Consider the following 20,970-nt stretch of genomic DNA (forward strand, 5'->3'; position numbering starts at 1 on the left):
GTGTCTGAACCCCACTCCATGCCCGCCATGTGTGTGCCAGGATCTGGGGGCTCCTGCGCATTTATTGGAGTCTGACCTCCCCTTCTTTGCCTCCTCTCATTTGAGCCAGGTTCTGGAGGGGTCTTGCCTTTCTGGGGGTGTGTTAGCCCCACTCCCTAACCCCTTCTTGTATTCTGGGGGTGTGCAGAAGGAGAGAGACACACCAGTCTTCTCTCACATGCTTAAAGTTACTGTAACAACCATATAATAAAATTGTTCAAGTTTTGGGACATAGCCCATGGGTGAGATTTCTCCCACCAGCCCTGTTAGTAACTACATATGGCTAACATCTCAAAGCACGACCATTATCCCCATTCCACTATAACAAAATGTACAGGAGTGGGAGGAGCACTGAAGAATCACATAGCAATTGTGTGGCCTCCTGGAGAGACAGGACTATTCGTAGCTTTGCCACTGGCCCGTTGAGTGACTTGGGCAAGTTACTTTACTCTCTGCGTCTTGGTTTCCTGTCTGTAAAATGAAGGTAATGATGAAAAGTTTGTTGAATTTTGCTGAGGGAAAGCACTATATAAAAGCTAGGTCTTTTGGTTATTTCCTACCCACAGTAGCAAACATCAACTGTACACGTAGGTGAGACCTACAACTATCTAAATGATCACTCCTACCAACAAACATTTATCTTTCTCTTTAAAAAAAGTAGGAAATTAAATGGCAAAAAACTGTTCTGATGCACAGTTAAGGCTGCCTGGTGATAGCTCTTGCCCTTCAGAATGTGGAGTTCAGCGTAATTCACACATCTGAAAACCAGAAACTGCAGAGTTAAGGTAAACAACCCCACAACCTTAACTTTGCCCTCTTTGAGCCATGCCCCACAACACACCACACTCACACTCTGCCCTTTTCACTGTAATGGACAAAGTAATGTACTTTCACTGTAATGTATTTGCCCTAGGCTCAAACACTGAGCCTACACCTGCCCTCGACAGACTTACCAACACAGAATATACCTAAACCTATACTGTCCCTTACCCATGGTTAAATCCACAGACTGCTTTCATATTCCACCTCGCTACTGACATTACCCACAGCAAGAAGCCCCAGTGCCCTGCTACTGAGACAACCTATGTGATTCTGTATTGAAATGATGTAGACTGGCACATCAAGGTCCACATGCACCTTTTTCCTTTGATAACAAATATGGGGGGGACTCAGACTCAGTTCTCAAATCAAATCACAGCTTCTCCAACCTACTCCAACTTATTCTTCTACCCTCCAATACAACTACACCTAACAGAGGGAATGTAACTGGAGTGCATGCAGATAATCCCCAGTGGCTATTGCCAGCTCCAGTGGGGCAGAGTTAAGGTTGCATAGGCATTTATCTTAACTCTGTATTTCCTGCTTTTCAGAAGTTTGAGTTAATGCTGAACTTGACATTCTGGAAGGGTAGGAGCTATCACTGGGCAACCTTAACTCTGCATTAATAAGGTTCTTTCCCATTTAATGTTAGGTTAGTCAATGTATGCCATTCATGATAAACTTTCAAAGAAACCTCATACTTACATTTGGAAAAAAAACATCTCTGATCTGTTTTAATATAGGGCTATATTTTATTTCTTTTCTAATAAAGGATAAAATCATTAACTGAATTGGAACAGGAATTGGGTTGCTATGCTATTGAAATGAAATCCATACGAGAAATTGCTAACAAGTTTCTACAGATTGAAGAGACAAAAGGAGAAGAAGCAGATGAACAGTGCACAGTTACAGAAAGGTTGTGGGAGGATACAAAACTGTCACTTGCTGAATGGTAAGGAGAAAGAATGAAAATTTTAAGCAGGTCATATGAGTAATAACATCTCTTATAAAATCAAATGGAAAAAGGGCCTTAAACAGAGATACTTGAAATAATATACTTAGAAAAAAAAGAAAACATTGCTGTTGTAGTACTAGAACTAGGCAAAAATTCACATTTTAAAAACATATATTATTATTGCAATCCTGTAACCCTATTATATATCAAGCTAAGTATGGAACATGGTGAGTACTTGGATGAGGGAACTCTTAAGAAACACCTAGCTCCTGATGGAAGTGATGGTGAGTCAAGAGATGACACTTCCCTCAAAGTCTCTATTTAACTAGTGCTCCAGTATGAGGAAAGGGGCATTGCACCACAGAAGGTCTGAACATTTAGATGAGATACCAGACTGAGATCCTAAACAGTAAGGGTGGTATTTCAAAGCTGCCTACAGGATTTAGATGCCACATCCAAATCCACAAGGCAGCTTTGAAAATGCCACCCTAAAGGTCCTGTGGCAGTTACTGTAAATTAATCGCAATGGCCTGCTCAAATTTCAGTTTGCGTAATTACATTTTGTGTACTGAGTTCCTCCTACAATTTCAGTTGGAGGTGATATTTTTAATTTCTTGCCCTAAACTGTGGTGAAATTTTGCTGTATGTGGTTGAATAGCTGTTGGGTTTCATCCCACTGGTGGGTGAAATGATCCTTCATAATGAAAGGTGCAATATAAATGTAAGGTTTCAGAGTAGCAGCCGTGTTAGTCTGTATCCGTAAAAAGAACAGGAGTACTTGTGGCACCTTAGAGACTAACAAATTTATTAGAGCATAAGCTTTCGTGGGCTACAACCCACTATGCATCCGAAGAAGTGGATTGTAGCCCACGAAAGCTTATGCTCTAATAAATTTGTTAGTCTCTAAGGTGCCACAAGTACTCCTGTTCTTTTTATATAAATGTAAGTTATTAATATTATGTCACTTTTACATGTGGAAGAGAGGAGGGGTTGAAGCTGTTCCTTTATACATGTATAGTAAATAATTCTGCTTTTTAATAGCCAGGAGCAGTGTGTGAGGGTGTTGGAGCTCCTGAAGCAGTATCAAAGCTGCAAAAATAGTCTGACAAGCATGATCCAGAAACAAGAGAGTGTACTTTCACAGCAGACTTCTTACATGGGGAAAGACAATCTGCAGAGGATGATAGCAAAGGTGAGTTCTGTAGAGGTAAAGGGCATAGCTGGAAAGTTTAAATCCAGATCTGATCCTCCCAAAATTTGAGGGAGTTCAGATGTGGGCTGTTGTTCAGCCCATTATAGATGTAGGATCGAGCTGCAAAGTTGAGACTTGGCTCTGGTTTCGGCTCCAAGCTATTTCAGAGTATGTGGGTGTTCAGAACCAGGTTTTTGCTTTAGGCCCATTTCTAACTTTGCACAGTAAACTAAGCTCACTTTAAAAGTGTGAGGGTTGTTTTTTTTTAAATAAAAATGTAATAAAGAGAGAGGGTGAAATACTGACCACATTGAAGACAATAACAAAACTCCCTGTGACGTCAATGGTATTTCAGCTATGCTATTTTAAAATATCCTCCCAACTTTCCACCATTTTTAGATATTAGAGGCTTTTATTGCACAATTTCTAAATACACAAGCAAAGCAAGTTTAGTTATTTACTAAGAGGACATTTTAAATAGCTGAGATATGTAAAGACAAACCCTTTTTAGCACAGTAGACAACATACAATGAACATAATATTAAATGTAATAATTTTGGGCTTCTTGCTTCAGAGAAGTTTCTGGTGTGACTGTTCTCTAACAGAAGATCAAAATTACAACCCTTGCATATCACTCAGATCATCGTTTTCTTTCCTTGCTCAGAGGAATACCTGGAACACCTTGGGTGAGATTTTGGGCTGTACCTCTAAGGGTGTGTCTACACAGCTCGCGGGAGCAAGCCTCTCAGCTTGGGTTAATGCTCTAAAAATAGCTGTGTGGGCAGCACTTTGAAGTTGCTGCTGAGGCAGGAGCTGAGGAAGGTGTCCTTGCAGCCATCTCCAGATTTGATTGTGGGGGTGAGGAGGGCATTTGCATTAACAGAACCCAGGATTTCATATTTCTCCCCTTTCTCCTGCTGGCTTACACGCAGTATGGAGGATAAACCCCATCTATGAGAACTTCAGTCTCAGGAACCACCATCTATTACATATGGTGTCTGCTAACTGTTAAGTGTTCACAGTAATGTATGCATCAGCTGATACCATTGCAAAGGTTATGACTGATTTAGAGGGAGTAAGTAGTCACTCCCAAGTGGTCCTTGTGGTGTTCAACAGACTTTGAAAAATATCTTTTTTGAATGCCAGTGCATGCCTTTCAGCACCATAAATGTTAACTGCATGCATAGAGCAATAATAATGCCTAACTCTTATACAGCACTTTTCATCAGTAGATCTCTAAGTGCTTTACAAAGGAGGTCAGCAGCGTTATCCCCATTTTACACATGGGGAAACTGAGGCACAGAGCAGTGAAGTGATTTGCTCAAAGTCACCCAGCAGGCCAGTGGTAGAGCTGGGAATAGAACCCAGGTCTCCTGAATCCCTGCCTACTGCTTGGTCTATAGGACCATACTTCTTGCCTACAGAGACTTCATAGGTGTAACTGGATAAAGGATTAAGGGGACATCGAACCTCAGAATCTCTCAAATAATTCACATTTTCATGGTGCTATTGTTTCTATACTAGAATTATCTTTCTCCACTGGGTCACATGTCCGGTGCTTTAGTTTCCCCTGTTAGGCACACAAACCTATGTAGTTCAGGTAACATCCCATCTCTTGGGGGGGTCTGATTTATTACACTCATGCGATAAGTACAAGCAGTTCCTCCCCGTGGGCAGCAGGGGGTTCAGGCACTCCATCCTCTATACCCCTTCTGGATTAGTTCTTTCTCTCTTCTCGGAGCAAGTTCTTACAGCCCTCTCTGGGGTCTGTAATCTTTCAGCCCTCTGGCTTGCTACTGCATAGCAACCCCACACTGGGATTTGCCTGATCCCCAGTCTCTACCAGACCATCCACCAGGCCTAGGCGGCGAGCCTTCTGTCTGGTTTTCTCTAGGTCACATGCTTGTTCATAATCATGTGCCCTATGACTACAACTTCCAGCTTTAAAGGGCAGGAGCCTGTAACAGATGCACCAGGACATGGGTATGCACTCAAGTACCAGTGCGCTGTTACAGTTACTTTCCCATCAAATAGTAGGACAGAAGCTCTGTTCTCATTCTGAGCTGCAAGACCTTCCCTCTTTCTCAGTGGCTGGCTGCGTCTTTAATATGTCTACACTGCAATGTAAGCCCAGGGTTAGTAGAACTCGAGTTATTGGACCCTGAGTTTGTTAACCTAGGGCTTGAGTGTCTTTACTCATTGTAACCTCAGGTTAGGAATTGTTGAACACTGGGGCTCTCATGTACATTGCATTATGTGGGCCTGAGTCCAACCACCCATATCCCAGACTTCCTAGCATCCACCCAAATTTGGCTGCTCTAGCTCTTTGTTTGTGGTGCAGTGTGGGAAAACTGGACTGTCCCTCAAATTAGACTGTCCAGAGGACAAAGAAAGTTGGCCTATGGGATTCTTTTGGCAGACTCCCAGAGCACGAGACTGCACCTACATTGCAGAGCAATAGGGCTTGAACTCTGGGATCTAGCTTGACTCAGGCTCGGAACCTCCATCTCGTGGGGTCCTGGGTCCGAGCCTTGTATGTAAATGGAAGGGGGGTTAGGTTTGAGCCTGAGTTCAAACCATGGGATTACATTGCAGTGTAGACATACCCTAAGAGAACATTGTCTGGAGAAAAAAGATAGATCCATTAATGTCAAACTGCCAAACACTAGAGGTCAGTATTTCATTTCCTTCATTTTTAAATATTGTTTATAAATATGCACTGATATTATATTCGTACACTAACAAACTGTTTTAGGATTTAAATAAAAAGTTAAATGAATGGCAGTATGCTATTTAAACCAATGTGAATTTATTTTGGCAATTCCTAACTTTAGGAACAAGCAGTGATAAAACTGAGAATCAGAATCACAAATTATATCTCTCAGAGCTTGGTGTGAATCAGATTATTGTTATACAGATATTGTTTCATTCGGCATCTGAAATAGTATATGGCTGTAATTCACTTTTGATGTCTGTGGATATTAATTTGTTTGAGGCAAATTGTTTGGGTCTCATAAGCCAGAAACTTATTTGTAAACCAATATTCCTATTCCTGATTTAGCAATTTACAGTCTGTATCATGATGTAGTTAGAGTGACAGGTGGAATGTTCAGATCAGTAGTACAGACACTGGGATATAATGACAGAGGATGGATTCTTAGTCTCACCGTATTAGATAAAATGGATTATTTTGGGTCATGCTGCTGTGTTTCTAAATTGAAAAGAACAGCATGATAGTTAACAAAACAAACAAACAAACAAAAAAAAGATTTGGTGGATAAACAAGAGTTTTGACCAAATGCAGGACACATGCTTTCAAATATACATTCTTTCTTTTTCACAGATTGAAGCGGTTAAAGAAGAATTTAATGATCGCTCTGAAGATGTAGACAAAATAAATCAGATCTGCAAAAACCTCCACTTCCAGATCAATAAAATGAGAAGCTTCGAGGAGCCTCCCTTTCAGAATGAGGCTGACATTATTGTGGACAGATGGCTGGATGTATGTAAAAAGTAAATTATCAGGGAGGTCTTATCTGTTATGCATTATAGTAATTGATTCTGACTTGTGCGTAATATTTAGAATAAATTAAATGCAGAATGTCAAAGACTCTTAAGAGATAAAGTCAAGTGTTTATCAAAGCAAAGCTTAGACTATGTCTTCAACCTCATTGTTTGTGATATATAAGACTATATATGTCATGGGCACACTCCTACAATGGACAATTCTGGGGCATACAAAAAGGCAATATTTGCTTTTGCTGGTTGGATTTTTAAGCTTTTATGGTAACTTCTGTTGGTTTAGACTTTGGAAACAATATGGAAGATTACTGTGCCTATGCAACTGGTAAGAAATTGAAATGTTCGAAAGTGTCAGTCTAAGTAGTGCATTGATGCTGAGATAAAATGGTACTTTATTGAGAGTAGATAAAATTTGATTAGCAAGTCATGCTGCTAAACCTGTTTTTAAACTGGAGACAAGCCATTGTGTTTGATACGATATTGCTGAAAGCCATATTTAGTAAGAGATTGAAATGTCTTCTGTGTGACCAGTGCACAATGAAGACATATGAGATTTTTTTACACCTACTTCCCTTGTTGTTTGTGTGGTTCCATCTCATCTAGTCTTTATCATATTGCCTTTCTGCTAAGAATCTTACTTTGTTTTCTAAAATTTGTTTTTTATTATAAATCTTGTGGTAGATCAATGAAAAAACTGAAAACTATTGTGATAATTTGGGAAGAGCTCTGGCTTTGTGGGACAAACTTCTTAATTTATTCAGCAAGACTGACACATGGGCAAATACACAACTTAGGAGCATAGAAGAACATCAGCTGACTGAAGAGGAGGTGACACAATTGAAGGTAATTTGACTGAGTTAATGTTAGTCAATTAAATACAACAAACTCATTCCAACATGTTAAGGATTTGTAGGATATAAAGGTACATATTGGTTATAAATATCAGTGATACACAGAGAAAGTCTCGAAATTTGTAATTTTCTCTGCAATTTCACTGAATTAATTGTGTACCTCACTAGGATGCAGATCTTGGAAACGTAATGGTTTGTTAATGCACTTTGATTTAGTCCTCTTTGAAATGGGGCTAAATCAAATAATGGAAGTCAGCAGGGTTCACAGGGACAGTTAGTTTGCAGCAGGTTAGTACAGGGTAGATAGACACCCCAGCTTGCCAAGAACTAAATGTTTGTGTAGACAAGCCCTGAGTGCATTAGTATGTATAGTGTAAGAGCACCCACAATGTTCTCCAAACATAGAACCTGTCAGAGAAACAGGGATAAGGGTATAAAGGGTGTGTGTGTGTGCGTGCGTGTGTGTGTGTGTGTGTGTGTGTGTGTGTGTGTACATATATATGTGTATATCTGTATATGGCCGTATTTAAATCTATGTGTGACAGGTTGGACCCCTTGAGATGCAACCTGATGTGCTGAGATACCACTGAGCCCGCCTGTTATGACAGTTTGGGCACCCTTTTTACCTGTCTTGCTGAGTCAGGCTATCAAGCCTGTTCCAACACACAGGCTGCGCTACCCCCAGCTGCAGAACGAAACAGACACTGAGATCAGTTCTGGGAAGGCTCAGCTTAAGGGACTTGCTCTAGCACTCAGGTGTCCACCTCCCTTGGAGTGCAGACCCAAAGATATATTATGAAATCTGCCTCCTCCCTCAGTGTGGAGGAAGGTATGCACAACTTCCCTCCCCACACACCCCCAGTTAGAAATTACAGAAATGGGTTTAATAATAAACAAAGCAAACTTTATTAACTATAAAAGGCAGATTTTAAGTAGTAAAAGGGGTAACAAACAGAACAAAGCAGATTACTGACCAAATGAAATCAAACATGCAAACTAAGCTAGTTTCACTAAAGAAATTGGTTACAAATAGTATTTTTCAACCTAGATATTGTCGCAGACAGGTTGCAAAGTTTCTGTGGTTCAGAGTTCCAGTTATATTCCTTTTCAGACTGGACCTCTGTCTCAGTCTGGACTCCCCACTTGCCTTCCCTTCAGGTGGCTTTTGCAGTCTTTCTTCTTGGGCAGACAGCCATGGAGAGGAGGAGCCCCATTTGCCTTCCTCCCCACCCTTAAATAGGATTTACATAAGGCGGGAATCCTTTGTTTCCCAGACTTGACTCCCCCCCCCCCCTTCCCTTCCAGTGGAAAGTTACAAGAAGTCCCAGGTAAGGTTTAGTATCAGGTGACAAGACCACCTGACTCTGTAGTATCACAGCATCCATGAATCAGTGGCACTATAGAGCGTCCACAGGAAGGCCAAGCTTTTCACAGTCCATTGTCCTCGCTGATGGGCCATGAGCCCTGTCTGGCTTTTCCATTGTTGTACCTGAAGTGTTCGCAGTGGGCGTCACCCGAAGTAGCATAGTTGAAATACAGATACATAGTCAATATTGCTAACTTCAGATACAGAAATGATACAGACATATGGATTGGATAATCACATTCAGTAAATGATAACCTTTCCAATGATACCTTACAAGACCCATCTTGCATAAAGTACATCTCAGTTATATCATATTCATATCATAAGCATATTTTCATAAAGAATATGGAGTAAAACATCACACTATGTATTGCTATTTTCATATTTTTATTGTTTATCTTGGAATACCTCAGAGCTGCTCTAAAGTACACCAGCTGGCATCTGTCCCCTAAGAGCCATTTTGTCACCTAGAAACTGTTGAAGCACAGTATGCTATGGTCACACCGCTGGCATGCCTCCTTTACTAGGGTTGGGGTGGTTGGTGTAGGAACTATGCGGAGTTCATACCAGCTGTGGATTCCCTTATGTGAGGAAAAACCCTCTGCAGGGGACATAAAATCAGTTTCCATCACCCATGCATCGCTTCAGCAGTGCAAAAGAGATCAGGCAAGGAAGGAAAACTGATCCAGCGTAGTTATATTAAGTGTAAGATTTGTATAAGTTCCCAGGGAATCTCGGCCAGTTATCCATTTTTTCCTTTACCATGAAAGATCTCTATGTGAATGTTTGTGCAATAAAATTGTTGCAACATATTTAGTATGTAATATTAACCATCATCCTTAATCACAGCTCCATTATAGCAATGCAGTTAAGTACAGCTCATTTAAGTCTATATGTTTCCAAAAAGTTTAGCATGACAGGAACTAGATTGTGAAGTATTTTACAGCCCATTTAAAAGATGGTTTCCATATAAATTATGTGAAAGAAATTGCTCAACTTTCTTGTGTTCTTTATGTTGTTGGCATGAAACTGGAAACTCCTCTTTGTGCAAACTGGAATGGGTGAGTGGACAGAAATGAGTCACTCGCTAAGTAGGTAGAAAAGGAGAATAAAAAGGAATATTTTGCCCTGAGTGAACAAGGCACATGGATTCATGAATGTGACGTGTAGAATGTTTCTCATAGCGCCTGTTTCAGAAGTTGAAGCTCACCCAGGGTATTTTAACTTGGACAATCAAATTTTGATAGACTGATCCAATGCCCAAGCCTTCAGTAGGTGTTGGATTGGGCTATTATATACCTGCAAATCCGCATAGATGCAGACAGCATTATGAAATCATCAAATCAACCTAAAGAATTACCCTTAAAATATTATCAGGATTGTAATAATTCTTGATTTAGTCTGTGTCTTCAGAGAGTATTTTAGAGTATGTTTTGACTTGACAATCAAGAATTAAGTACACAATTAAGACTATTTTTCTACAATAGCAACTGTGCTATGGAAAAAATAAAATAATAATTTAGGTTTTTCATTTGCACTAGATTGTTATTTTTAACTCCTGGGCTAGATTTTCTTAGTGCTGGTACAAAAAATTCTAAGTAATTACATTGTATTTGTGACTGGTCCTGAAATCATTTCACACACAACTCCCATGGAAATCTGAAAGGGAATTTAGCGCACAGGCTCAATGAATTAGTAATATCATCATTGTACTCTAGCAGGAAAATGGAAATTAAATTTGACAGAAAATTATGTAGTTACAGGTATATTGGTGTTCCCCCCCTGCCCCTTTAGACTTCTTTACAGGTCCAAGAGCAAAGCTTAGAGGAATTTGACCGAAAAGTGGCTGAGATAGAGCATCTTCTTCATAACAGTGAGCCTCCATTGGAGTTACAGGTAAGGGGTGACTTATATGGTTAACATGATAGCATTTTTGATAATTGTAATCTAACCACTAGTGCCCTGTTCACCACAATCATTACTTTTGGTTTGCCTTGACCGCGGGGCAAGGGAGATATTTCTGTTGGATATTAGAATCAACATTTAATTTGCCCCTTTTTTCAAGTAAATTGTCTGAACCAAACCAGTATTTTTAAACATTAAGGGCTCAGTCTGTCCTCTGCTGTCCTGGGATCAAACTGTGGCATTTAGGGCAGGGGAGGGCTGCGGGCCAGATCCGGCCCGTCAGGGCTTTCAATCCAGCCCGTGGGATTGCCAGTCCCATGGCGCAGTGGGGCTAAGGCAGGCTCCCTGCCTGCCCCGGCCCCGCGGCACCATGTCCCTGTGGCCCCTGGGGGGGGGGGGGGGAGGGGCAGAGGGCTCCGTGCATTGCCCTTGCTTGCAGGCACTGCCCCCCGCAGCTGCCATAGGCTGGGAATGGGGAACCGCAGCCAATGGGAGCTTCGGGGGGGTGACCCACAGATGAGGGCAGTGCGTGGCGGAGCCGCTTGCACCACCCCACCCCCAGGAGCCACTGCCGGACATGCTGGCCACTTCCAGGAGCGGTGCGGGGCCAGGGCAGTCAGGGAGCCTGCCTTAGCTGCACTGCGCACTGCTGCCACCCCGGAGCCACTTGAGGTAAGTGGCGCTGGGCCGGAGCCTGCACCCTGAACCCCTCCTGCACCCCAACCCCCTGCCTTGAGCCCCCTGCCATACCCCACACCCCTCCTGCACCCCAACCCCCTGCCTTGAGCCCCCTGCTGTACCCCACACCCCTCCTGCACCCCAACCCCCTGCCCTGAGCCCCCTCCCACACTCCGCACCCCCTCCTGCACCCCAACTCCCTGCCCTGAACCCCCTGAGCCCCCTCCTGCACCCCGCACCTCTCCTGCACCCCAACCCCCTGCCTTGAGCCCCCTGCCGTACCCTGCAACCCTCCTGCACCCCAACCCCCTGCCCTGAGCTCCCAACTCCCTGCCCTGAACCCCCTGCTGCACCCCAACCCCCTGCCCTGAGCCCCCTCCTGCACATCAACCCCTTGTCCTGAGCCCCCCCCACATACCCCACACACCCCAACCCCTGCCCCAGCCCTACATTTATGGCCCTGCATACAATTTCCCCACCCAGATGTGGCTCTTGGGCCAAAAAGTTTGCCCACCCCTGATTTAGGGCCTGATCCAACTTCCTTTATAGCTAATGGATGGATGCCCATTGATTTCCAGGGGAGGAGAACCAGGCCCTTAGCCACTGCTCCAAGTAGAGGGCATTGCAGAGCCACTTTGCACCAAGGGGAACTCCAGGCAGGCAACAAGCTACTTTACAATGGACTTTTAACATGTCTATTGTATTTACTGTGTTCTTTTCTTGTAGATTCTGTAGTAAGTGAATATAAATGTTTTTGCATTGGTGCATTAATTCCCTAGGTTAAGGACAAAGCCTTCTCCCCATATGGGCACAAATTTCCAAAAATGAGCAGAATCAGTGTGGCGAGTTTATCTAGGGGGTTTACAACCCCTGTGCAATTCAGACTCAACTTCTTGTGTGCCTAAGCTCTCAAGGATGGTGTTTTGGGGTGAGGACATGACCATTGTAAGCCACTCTGTGGGGCAATTTCTGTGGGCCTAGAACAGCTGTGAATGCCATGGAGTGATCCTGTTGCCTTGTAAGCTGATGGGGACTTGTTCTGCTCCCTTTTGTCTCCACCCCCTCCTTGCTGTGTCCTTGGAAGCCTGCAGTGGAGCCATGTAGCACTCTGATGGCAATGCTCCTACAGGATCCCTGGGACAGGGCAGAATGTCAGTGTATGGATCAGAGAAGTTTGGCTTCTTGTTGTTCCCAGAAGTGGAGAGGAGACTAGTGCCCATGTTCAGCTGAGAGTATTCATGTAGTCAGAAGAATAAACTTTACTCATTTAAAGCAGTAGCAACACTCAGTGTAGGATTAGATTTTTTTCTTAAATATCAGAGATAAGAAAAAAAAAGAAAGTACAGTAGTTTAGAATGGAGGAAAATGCAATTAATGTAGAAAGGTTAGGTATAAAAAGGAATAAACTCTTTTGAGCCCCATTTTGTAGGAAACTAGTCCAGTAAAACTTCTTATGCTGCTTGTGCATTTCCAATTTTAAGGTCATCAAGTCATCTGTTGAGAACAAAATGGAGCTAATAAGAAAGCACTTACCGAATAAGATGAGACCCAGTGAACTCAATGGCAATTCAGCAGAGCTAAAAGGGGACCTTGACCTTGCCAAGACACAGATTGGGATGACAGAATCACTTTTAAAAGCTTTATTTCCCTCTGACACTTTAGAGATCTTTACGAAATTAGAGGTACTGTATATCAAATTATGCATCTCCTGTAATTTTGATAACCTTTTCTTTCACGGGCAGCTCTTCATATGTGTTTCTGTCATGTATTTTAAAACGGTTGAAGCTGGTAGAACAATGAAGTAAAGAATTTAGCTTGACTCCCAGTATTTCCCAAAGTTATCCAGAAGAAGGAAAGGCCTGCTTTCTTTGAGTATTACTATAGCTAGCTAATTATACATTTTAGCTACCTGAAATAGTAGTTTGTGTTGGGCTTGGTAACCACGCACCACCCCAAAAGGTATTCAATTCCCAGTGCATCTATTGGGCTAGGTCACATCAGGATGTTGGGCTATATCGTAGAGCTGTATCGTTTGCTAGGAGCTGGTGATACAGAGCCAACTATGCTGACTTTATGCCATTCCTCTATGCAAGGGAATTCCCACTTGGCTATTTAAGCCAACTTTCTACCCCGTTTGCACTTCCAGAAGGGACAAAGCAGGGCTAAGGATCTGGCCTCCTGCATCTAGCCTTGCAGGGTCTAGAGATATCAAATTCCATGTTTAGGAGAGAAGTAAAAATTTATTTGGCAGAAGAATGTTTATTTAAAAAAACCAACAACCCTGTGGCTGCTCAGTGGTTTGAAATGTTAGAATAAGTCCCTGTGAGAGGGATTAGTGGGCATAATGCAGGTGAGACAAAGGTGCATGATAAATGCTATTTATTTATGGACCTGCAGTTTGTTATATTGCTATTACCTCCACCTATCTGTTGTGTGTGATGCAGAAGTGTATGTGTGTGTGTGTGTGTGTGTGTGTGTATAATAACGCCTGCTCACCGCTTAGTATTTATCCCTGTTCATTTGTTGCATAAATAATGTTAATATATTTTGACATATTTTGAAATGACCCCTTCTTAAAACAATTTAATTTGTCGCAAAACAGCTTTGTACAGTGCATGCTGAAACCTTCTCCTTAACCTTAGATGCCTTTTAATATATCACTAACTCTCTTTCTTTTTAATTTGTTAATTTTTTTAATTTAGGAGCTACATCAGAAAATTCTCCAACAAAAACACCATGTGAAATTACTCCAAAAAAAGACAGGTTGTCTGACTCCAGAAGTGGCTGAATTAAAGAAGCAGCTTCAGTGTATCACTGATTTATTTAATACAAAGAAACACATTTTCCAGGATCATTTTATCAGTCTTTTGAACTGTAAGCAAAAATGGGTTTCACTTTTAAAGACTGACATACATGTCTGTGTCGAGCAAGTACTTGAATGTTATAACTCAGTAAAAACTGAGGGCTAGATCCTCAATTGGCGTAAGATGGAATAGTTCCATTTGATGCAATGGAACCATGTCTCCTTACACCAGCTCAGGATCTGACCCTCAGTCTCCACATTCTTTCTGAGCTGTGGGCCCTGTCCCGCAGTCTTTATTTGCACAAAATTCCTATTGGATTAAATGGATTAAATGGAAATTCTGTTAGAATAAAGGCTGTGTAGTGAATCATGGCAGGTCTTTGTGTTCCATAGTGTCTGAGGAACTCCTTAAAGATTCCATCCTTTCAGATCAGCATTTGAGATCTGGCAATAGGAAAGATTACCAGAACTTCGCTGCCGCAATGCATGTGTGAACAGTGCTTAGCTTCTTGATGTGGCCTATTCATAAGTGTGTATTTTCAGTTCTAGGTGACCTATTCTAGTTGCCAAACACAGGACGATGGGTATCTATGCCCACAGAGAATTTCACCCAAAGAGAATATCAGCCTGCAGTCACTGGGAATAGCAATTGCTGAATAGTATTTATTTGTGATAGAGGCCAGAGTAGCAACAGTAAATCAGAATGTTTGATGATAGATTATCCCAGGCAACGTTTTCTGAAAATGTCACAAACAGGCCTCTGAGCTGGGTCCTCCAGCATGTCATTTTCACTGTCAGTACAAGGATGGGTTCCAAAAGAAAGAAGTAAGGACAGCAGCATTTTCTGTCATGTTGCATGTAGTGAGAGGCAGCATCCAGGGATAGCATTGATAAATATAATTATTAGGAGATTAACTGAAATCTTCATGTTGAGTAGAGATTTTCTGTTACTGGATAAGAAAAAAAAAAGTCAGACTCTATCTTTCCGCAGATCAGTGTAAGGATTTTAATGACTGGTTCAGCAGCGCTCAGCTGTCTTTAAAGGATTGTTTTGACCCGTCAGAAACTAAACAGACATTGGAAGAAAAATTGCAGACGCTCATGGTAAGATATTAGAATATTTTAAAATACAAAATATTTTGGAAGGAGGTTGCACCCTCCCAAGTTAGCAAGGGACTCTGTACTTTGGAGTAGATTCACCTATTGTAGTTTGTAAATTCAGGCTTTCTTGAGTTTGAAGAATGTTTGTTTTAAAAAACACAACGCAGTGTGGCAGTCAGTGGAAGGGGTAATAAAATTGTGTTAAGAAGTGTACATTTGAGATAAAGTTCTAACCTATAGTTAGGAAAGTTCAGATGCTAGAAGGTACTAAATTGAAGTCATTGGGACTTAAGGAAGTGCTTAAGCGTTATGCTGAATCAGGGCCTTAGAGACTAAGGTGATCCTGACCCTATTGAAGTCAATACCAAAACCCTATGGACTTCAGTGGAGCCAGTATTTCACCCTTATTATTAGTATTATTATTAATCTGTATACTACTGTAGCCACCTAGGAGCCCTAGGCATACTCATTCCCATCAGCCTTTCCTCTCTGATTTACTCCTGGCTCCCTCTCTTCCTCTCCTCACAATCTCCCATACTCATCCTCGATGATGTCATCTTCCACATTGATGACCCATCTGACCCCTTAGCTGCATGTTTCCTCACTTTCATGTCTTCCTTCATCCTGCAGCTTTGGTTCAACTCTCCCTTTCACCAAAAGGACTGTTCACTTGACTTGATCTTCACCACACACCGGTCTCTCTCTGATCTCTCTGTTGCTCCGTTCCCACTCCCTGACCATCATCTGGTCTCCTTCAGCATTGCCCATCACACACCCATTCTTTGTTACTTAGCATCTCCATGATTTCCAGTCCATCAGTGTTGATATTCTTGTTTGCCCTCAACCTTTTCCTTCCTGCCCTCTCTTCCCTTTCTTCTGTCAGACTGATACAATGCAAATTGCAGGCTGGAGCAGACAGTCATAGTTTATCAACAGTTGAAGGCTTGATGGAAGAAGTGAGTAGGGTGACCAGATGACAGGAAGAAAATATCGGGTCACAAGGGGGGGGGTCACCGGCGGAGCAAAAAAACCCCAAAACCGAGTGCTGCCGGTGTAACGACACAAACAGCTCCCTCTCCCAATTCCCTACTGTGGCCCAGTGCTGTCGGCGGGGGGGGGAAGAAGAAGCCGAGAACAGCCGAGCGCTGCGGGCAGTCAGAGGAGATTATGCACCCTCCCTTAGCTATGCATACTTTCAGCGTCTAGGTATTTACACCATGCTCATCACCATAATGACATAGCAGAGAAGTAACAACCGCTGTAACTTTTCCTTTCACTCTGCATTCTGACATGCAAGTCTATCTGGGTCCAGACTGGTAGCAATGTGTGGATCAGTTTACAGTGGGGGAGCCTCTGGTTTTCAGGAGAGGGGGGAAAAAAACCAACCGAGAACAGCTGAGTGCTGCCGGCAGTCAGAGGAGAGGGGGGAAAAAAAAATAAAAGGCGGAGTGCAGCGTTCCGGTCGATCTTCGGTCGGGACGCGGGACAAACACCTAAATATCGGGACGGTCCCGATTTTATCGGGACGTCTGGTCACCCTAGAAGTGAGTCTTAATGAGAGATCTGAATATGAAAGTTGTGGATGCTTGGTTCATTCTTCTGCTTTGTGTACTTTACCCCAGAAGAGAATCTTTGTCCTCTCTTCTTCTTTACTTTCCCCTTATATTTCAAGGGAGTTTTTCCATTTGCACTTAGGTGGGTTTTAAATGAATAGAACACTGTAAATATACCTTGCAAGAGACACTAATGATTTTTTTTAAAAGCCTATAGTGATAACACAAATTAAGAAGTTTATATAGAATATAAATATCTGTTATATAGCAGCAAACTTGCTAAATGCATCTCTAATTTGTCATGTTTGTGCTTTTATTAAGAGTTTCCTAACTTTTGAAGGCAAAGAGAGTGACATCCAAGAGGTAAAATCTCTCTTGACTAAGGTGAAGAGTTATTTGCCCGAAGCAAGTGTTAACCAGCTTAGTAGCTGGGTGAGAGATCAAGAAGCAGAATTACAAAGCGTAACCTCCAAATGTCAGAAACAAGAAAAGAAACTTCGTGCTTCTCTGCAGCAACTCATTAGGTAGGGAGCTAAAATTAATTCCCAGCAGCTTACTTATAGATGATATAAAGTGATATTCTTAAACAACCATAATGAAGAATAAATAACTCTGATTTTTATTATAAATCATATATTGAGGAATCTGCTGTTTTCTTCTGTTTTGTTTCACTTCTTCAGTTTTCTTAACAATAAAGAGATCATGAGGACCCCGATTCAGCAACATATTTGAGCATGTGCTTAAAACTTGTCAATGGTTCAGTTGAAATCAGTGGGGCTACTCACATGCTTAGTTACGTATGTGCATAAATACCTTGCTAAATCACGGCCCAGATCATTTCATATCTGTTACAGTGAAATGTTATTGTCAATGTTTTTTAGTAATTACAGATATAATACTTCTTACTTACCAACATATACATTTTTGTGTATGTTGTTTCTTTAGACTTCAAGAAGACCGCAGTGGCTTGAAGGAATGGCTCACCATTCAGGAAGAAAAATTGCCAGAGACCAAAAATGAGAAGATAAAATTAGAAAACTTTTACCAAATGCTAATAAAGCAGAGGTAGCCTTGTCTTGGGGAAGGGGGATAGTTTGTATCTTTCTTAACTCCTCTTTGTTATAGCAGAAACACTGTGATTCATTTGTTGTATTTTCCAGAGACTCATTTGACTCCCTGTCTCAGCTGTCAAATTCTTTGAGGGAGTCTGGGTTTACAAGAGATGAAACAGTGTCCGAATCCAGTCATCTCATTAGTCGGTATCAGGAACTACAGACACACATAAGTGAAGCACTAGGAATTAGTCAGACACGGTCCATGGAAAGGCAGAATTTTGAAGTGCTTGCACAGAACATGTCTTCTTGGATAAAAAGACTTAAAGACTCAGTTATTGGCTTGAGTTCACGGGAAGGCAAGTTGCCACTGAAAGAAAGGATACATCAAATAAAGGTACTGCAGCACACTTGCTACTCTGATTTTGCCAGTTGAGGGTAATATACGGGAAATGTATGGTGTGTAATAATCTCATTAGACCCACCATATGTCATTGATGATTACAGTGTACAACTAAGCATATGGTTGTGTGGTTAATTAAACGCAGTTGGGCAGCACAGAACTCTCAGCCTAGGGGGAAGGGAGGGCTACTGTGGCTTTGTGCCCTCCCAATCCTGACTGTTGCAGATGCTGGAAAGATCCCCAGCATAAATTAGACAGCCCAGGGCCTGTGTAAATTATAGCAACCTCCCCACGGTTGCCTTGTGGGCTTCAGTGCAGCCTGGAATATTGGCAGTGCTGTGTTCTGTTGGCTCACCTCTGACACACCCCACCTATCCACCAGCCCCCTATGCTGAGGTTTGTGAGAGGGTCCTCATAGGGTAAGCCTTACCGTTATCTTCTGCAGTGCCTGGGGTGGGAGAATCCTTCCCCAGCTAGAAATGGGTCTTTATGGTGCTTTGGCCTTTATACGCAGCTTAAAGGGGCTGCAATGGGTGTTAGACTCTCACTCATAGTATTTGAAGCAAATTTTTGCTTTATTTTATCAGAATGATATTGGTGTTTTGTTCTTCTATAGCAGTGGTTCTCAACCTTTCCAGACTACTGTATGCCTTTCAGGAGTCTGATTTGTCTTGTGGTCCCCCAAGTTATACCTCACTTAAGAACTACTTGCTTACAAAATCAGACATAAAAATACAAGTGTGTCACAGCACACTATTACTGAAAAATTGCTTAATTTCTCATTTTTGCCACACAATTATAAAATAAATCAATTGGAATATAAATATTGTACTTACATATTAGTGTGTAGTATATAGAGCAGCATCAACAAGTCATTGTCTATATGAAATTTTAATTTGTACTGACGTTGCTGATGCTTTTTATGTAGCCTATTGAAAAACTACACAAATATCTACCTGAGTTGATGTACCCCCTGGAAGACCTCTGCGTATCCCGAGGGGTATGCAAACTCCTGGTTGAAAACCACTGGTCTATAGAAGTATTAGGGAATGTGTGTGTTAAAAAATCTGAGGTACATTTTGGAATGCTAACATTTAAACTGGATTATCCATCCAATTATTAATATCAATTATGTAGGACATAGAAGTGATAATTGTTTTTGTTCAACAGCAGTAGACAAAGAATAAAACATTTTGCAGGTGATACCCTTTGTTAGAATAACTACAAGTAAATGAATAAAGTATGTTACATGTTCTGCTTCTGCTCTTTTGTTTAATGCAGGAAATAGTTTTTCTCAAAGATAAGGGAGATGCTAAAATGCAAAACATCATAGCCTTGGGCAAAATCTTAACAAGTATTGAAGGAGTGAAGGACCCCGCCATTCAGCAGACTATTTCTGATCTCCAGAATCAATGGGAGTGCACTGTTCATTTAGCCACTGAATATCTAAGGTACCATGGAGCTTACAAAGAGAACAGTACTATAGCTTGACCTACTACGGCTATCAATTCCTCTTCCTGCTTTGCATAGTATATAGTTTCTATGGTTTCTATGCTCTTTGTTTTGGCAGGACAAGAAAATGACAACTAGAAAAATGTTTGAATTTCTGCACTATTCATGATGGGACATATTGTGGCCATGAGTATGGGGTATGAGGAGGAACAGCAGAAACCCCTAGTAGAAAGGTTTTTGGCCAGCTCAGCCAGAATTCCTCTGGGAGCCCAGGATGGAGTTGGAATGCAGAGAGGAGTTGTTCATCCAACCCCAGTTTTGGAATAGCTATTGGCAGCACTAGCCTAGTGCCTTCTTTGCTCCCATTGAGATGGTAGCTGTTCCATGTGCCCTTTGTAACCGATCCAGGGCCAGCCATGATCTGGCCTTATAACAGATTTACACTGTCAGAATCAATCTTAGGATTTAAGGAAATCTGTGTGTCGCTAGCAGCCCAGAGTTTTTAGAGACCATGTAGTGATGTGACTGCTTACTGAGGGCCTCTTCATGGCCAGGAGTGCCTCTGCAGTGCATGGCTTATAATTTCTCCCTCAAATAGCTCCTTAGACAGACTCCACACATTTTTCTGAGGTCAAAAATACCCCTGCTTGGAAACTTGGTTTAGTCACAGAAAATAACTCGATTAGTTATAATTATGTCCCCCAGCCAAACATTTCTCTTCCTACTTTGAGGCTTCCTTGTCTGGAGAGATTTTGTACTCTTTCCTTGCTTGCCCAGAGTCGCCTGCCTTAGCAGGCCACTCACAGCCCTTTCTGCCTGAAGTCTTATTCTCAAATCCCAGGCCTTGCTCAAGCCAGCAAACCCCTAGCAGCCTCTGTACGCTCTGAGCATCTCCCCTTCACTACAGCCACCTGCTGCCCTTTATAGGGAATTACCTGATTCCACTCAGGTGGGGCTCATCCTGTAATCAGGGTTAGCTTAGCCCCAGACTCTCTGGCCCATGGGGCAAGTCACCCCGTTAGAAACCAGTTTGTTCTAGCTCTGCGAGAGATTCTTCTTGTTTATATCACATGAGTTGAAACGTGCAGTATTTGTCCATGCTGGAAGAAAGAAGGCCATGGATGTGGTTTAATTAGGTTGCATCTTTATTCACTTATAATATCTGGGAGTACCAGGCAACAAGTTGTAGAGTGCAGGGAGGAAGGGGTCATGTCCCTGCTGATCCAGACGTAGGAGCCCCAACCCCCCACCCCAGCTCCCTTAAAGGAGGTCAGGAAAA

General features: G+C 42.1%; 1 protein-coding gene across 1 annotated transcript in view; it reads left to right on the plus strand.

Annotated features, from left to right (window-relative positions):
* SYNE2 (spectrin repeat containing nuclear envelope protein 2) overlaps nucleotides 1-20,970 on the plus strand; it is a 232,829-nt gene that overhangs the window by 54,951 nt on the left and 156,908 nt on the right. The window contains exons 30-41 of the mRNA XM_065404096.1: nucleotides 1,631-1,810; nucleotides 2,855-3,005; nucleotides 6,349-6,507; nucleotides 7,209-7,370; nucleotides 10,539-10,640; nucleotides 12,809-13,009; nucleotides 14,030-14,201; nucleotides 15,122-15,234; nucleotides 17,106-17,308; nucleotides 17,730-17,849; nucleotides 17,945-18,233; nucleotides 19,521-19,690. Coding sequence (XP_065260168.1) covers nucleotides 1,631-1,810; nucleotides 2,855-3,005; nucleotides 6,349-6,507; nucleotides 7,209-7,370; nucleotides 10,539-10,640; nucleotides 12,809-13,009; nucleotides 14,030-14,201; nucleotides 15,122-15,234; nucleotides 17,106-17,308; nucleotides 17,730-17,849; nucleotides 17,945-18,233; nucleotides 19,521-19,690 — 2,022 coding nt within the window. The remainder of the gene's footprint in view (nucleotides 1-1,630; nucleotides 1,811-2,854; nucleotides 3,006-6,348; nucleotides 6,508-7,208; nucleotides 7,371-10,538; nucleotides 10,641-12,808; nucleotides 13,010-14,029; nucleotides 14,202-15,121; nucleotides 15,235-17,105; nucleotides 17,309-17,729; nucleotides 17,850-17,944; nucleotides 18,234-19,520; nucleotides 19,691-20,970) is intronic.

Source organism: Emys orbicularis, chromosome 4 (assembly GCF_028017835.1).
Source record: "Emys orbicularis isolate rEmyOrb1 chromosome 4, rEmyOrb1.hap1, whole genome shotgun sequence".
NCBI lineage: Eukaryota > Metazoa > Chordata > Testudines > Emydidae > Emys > Emys orbicularis.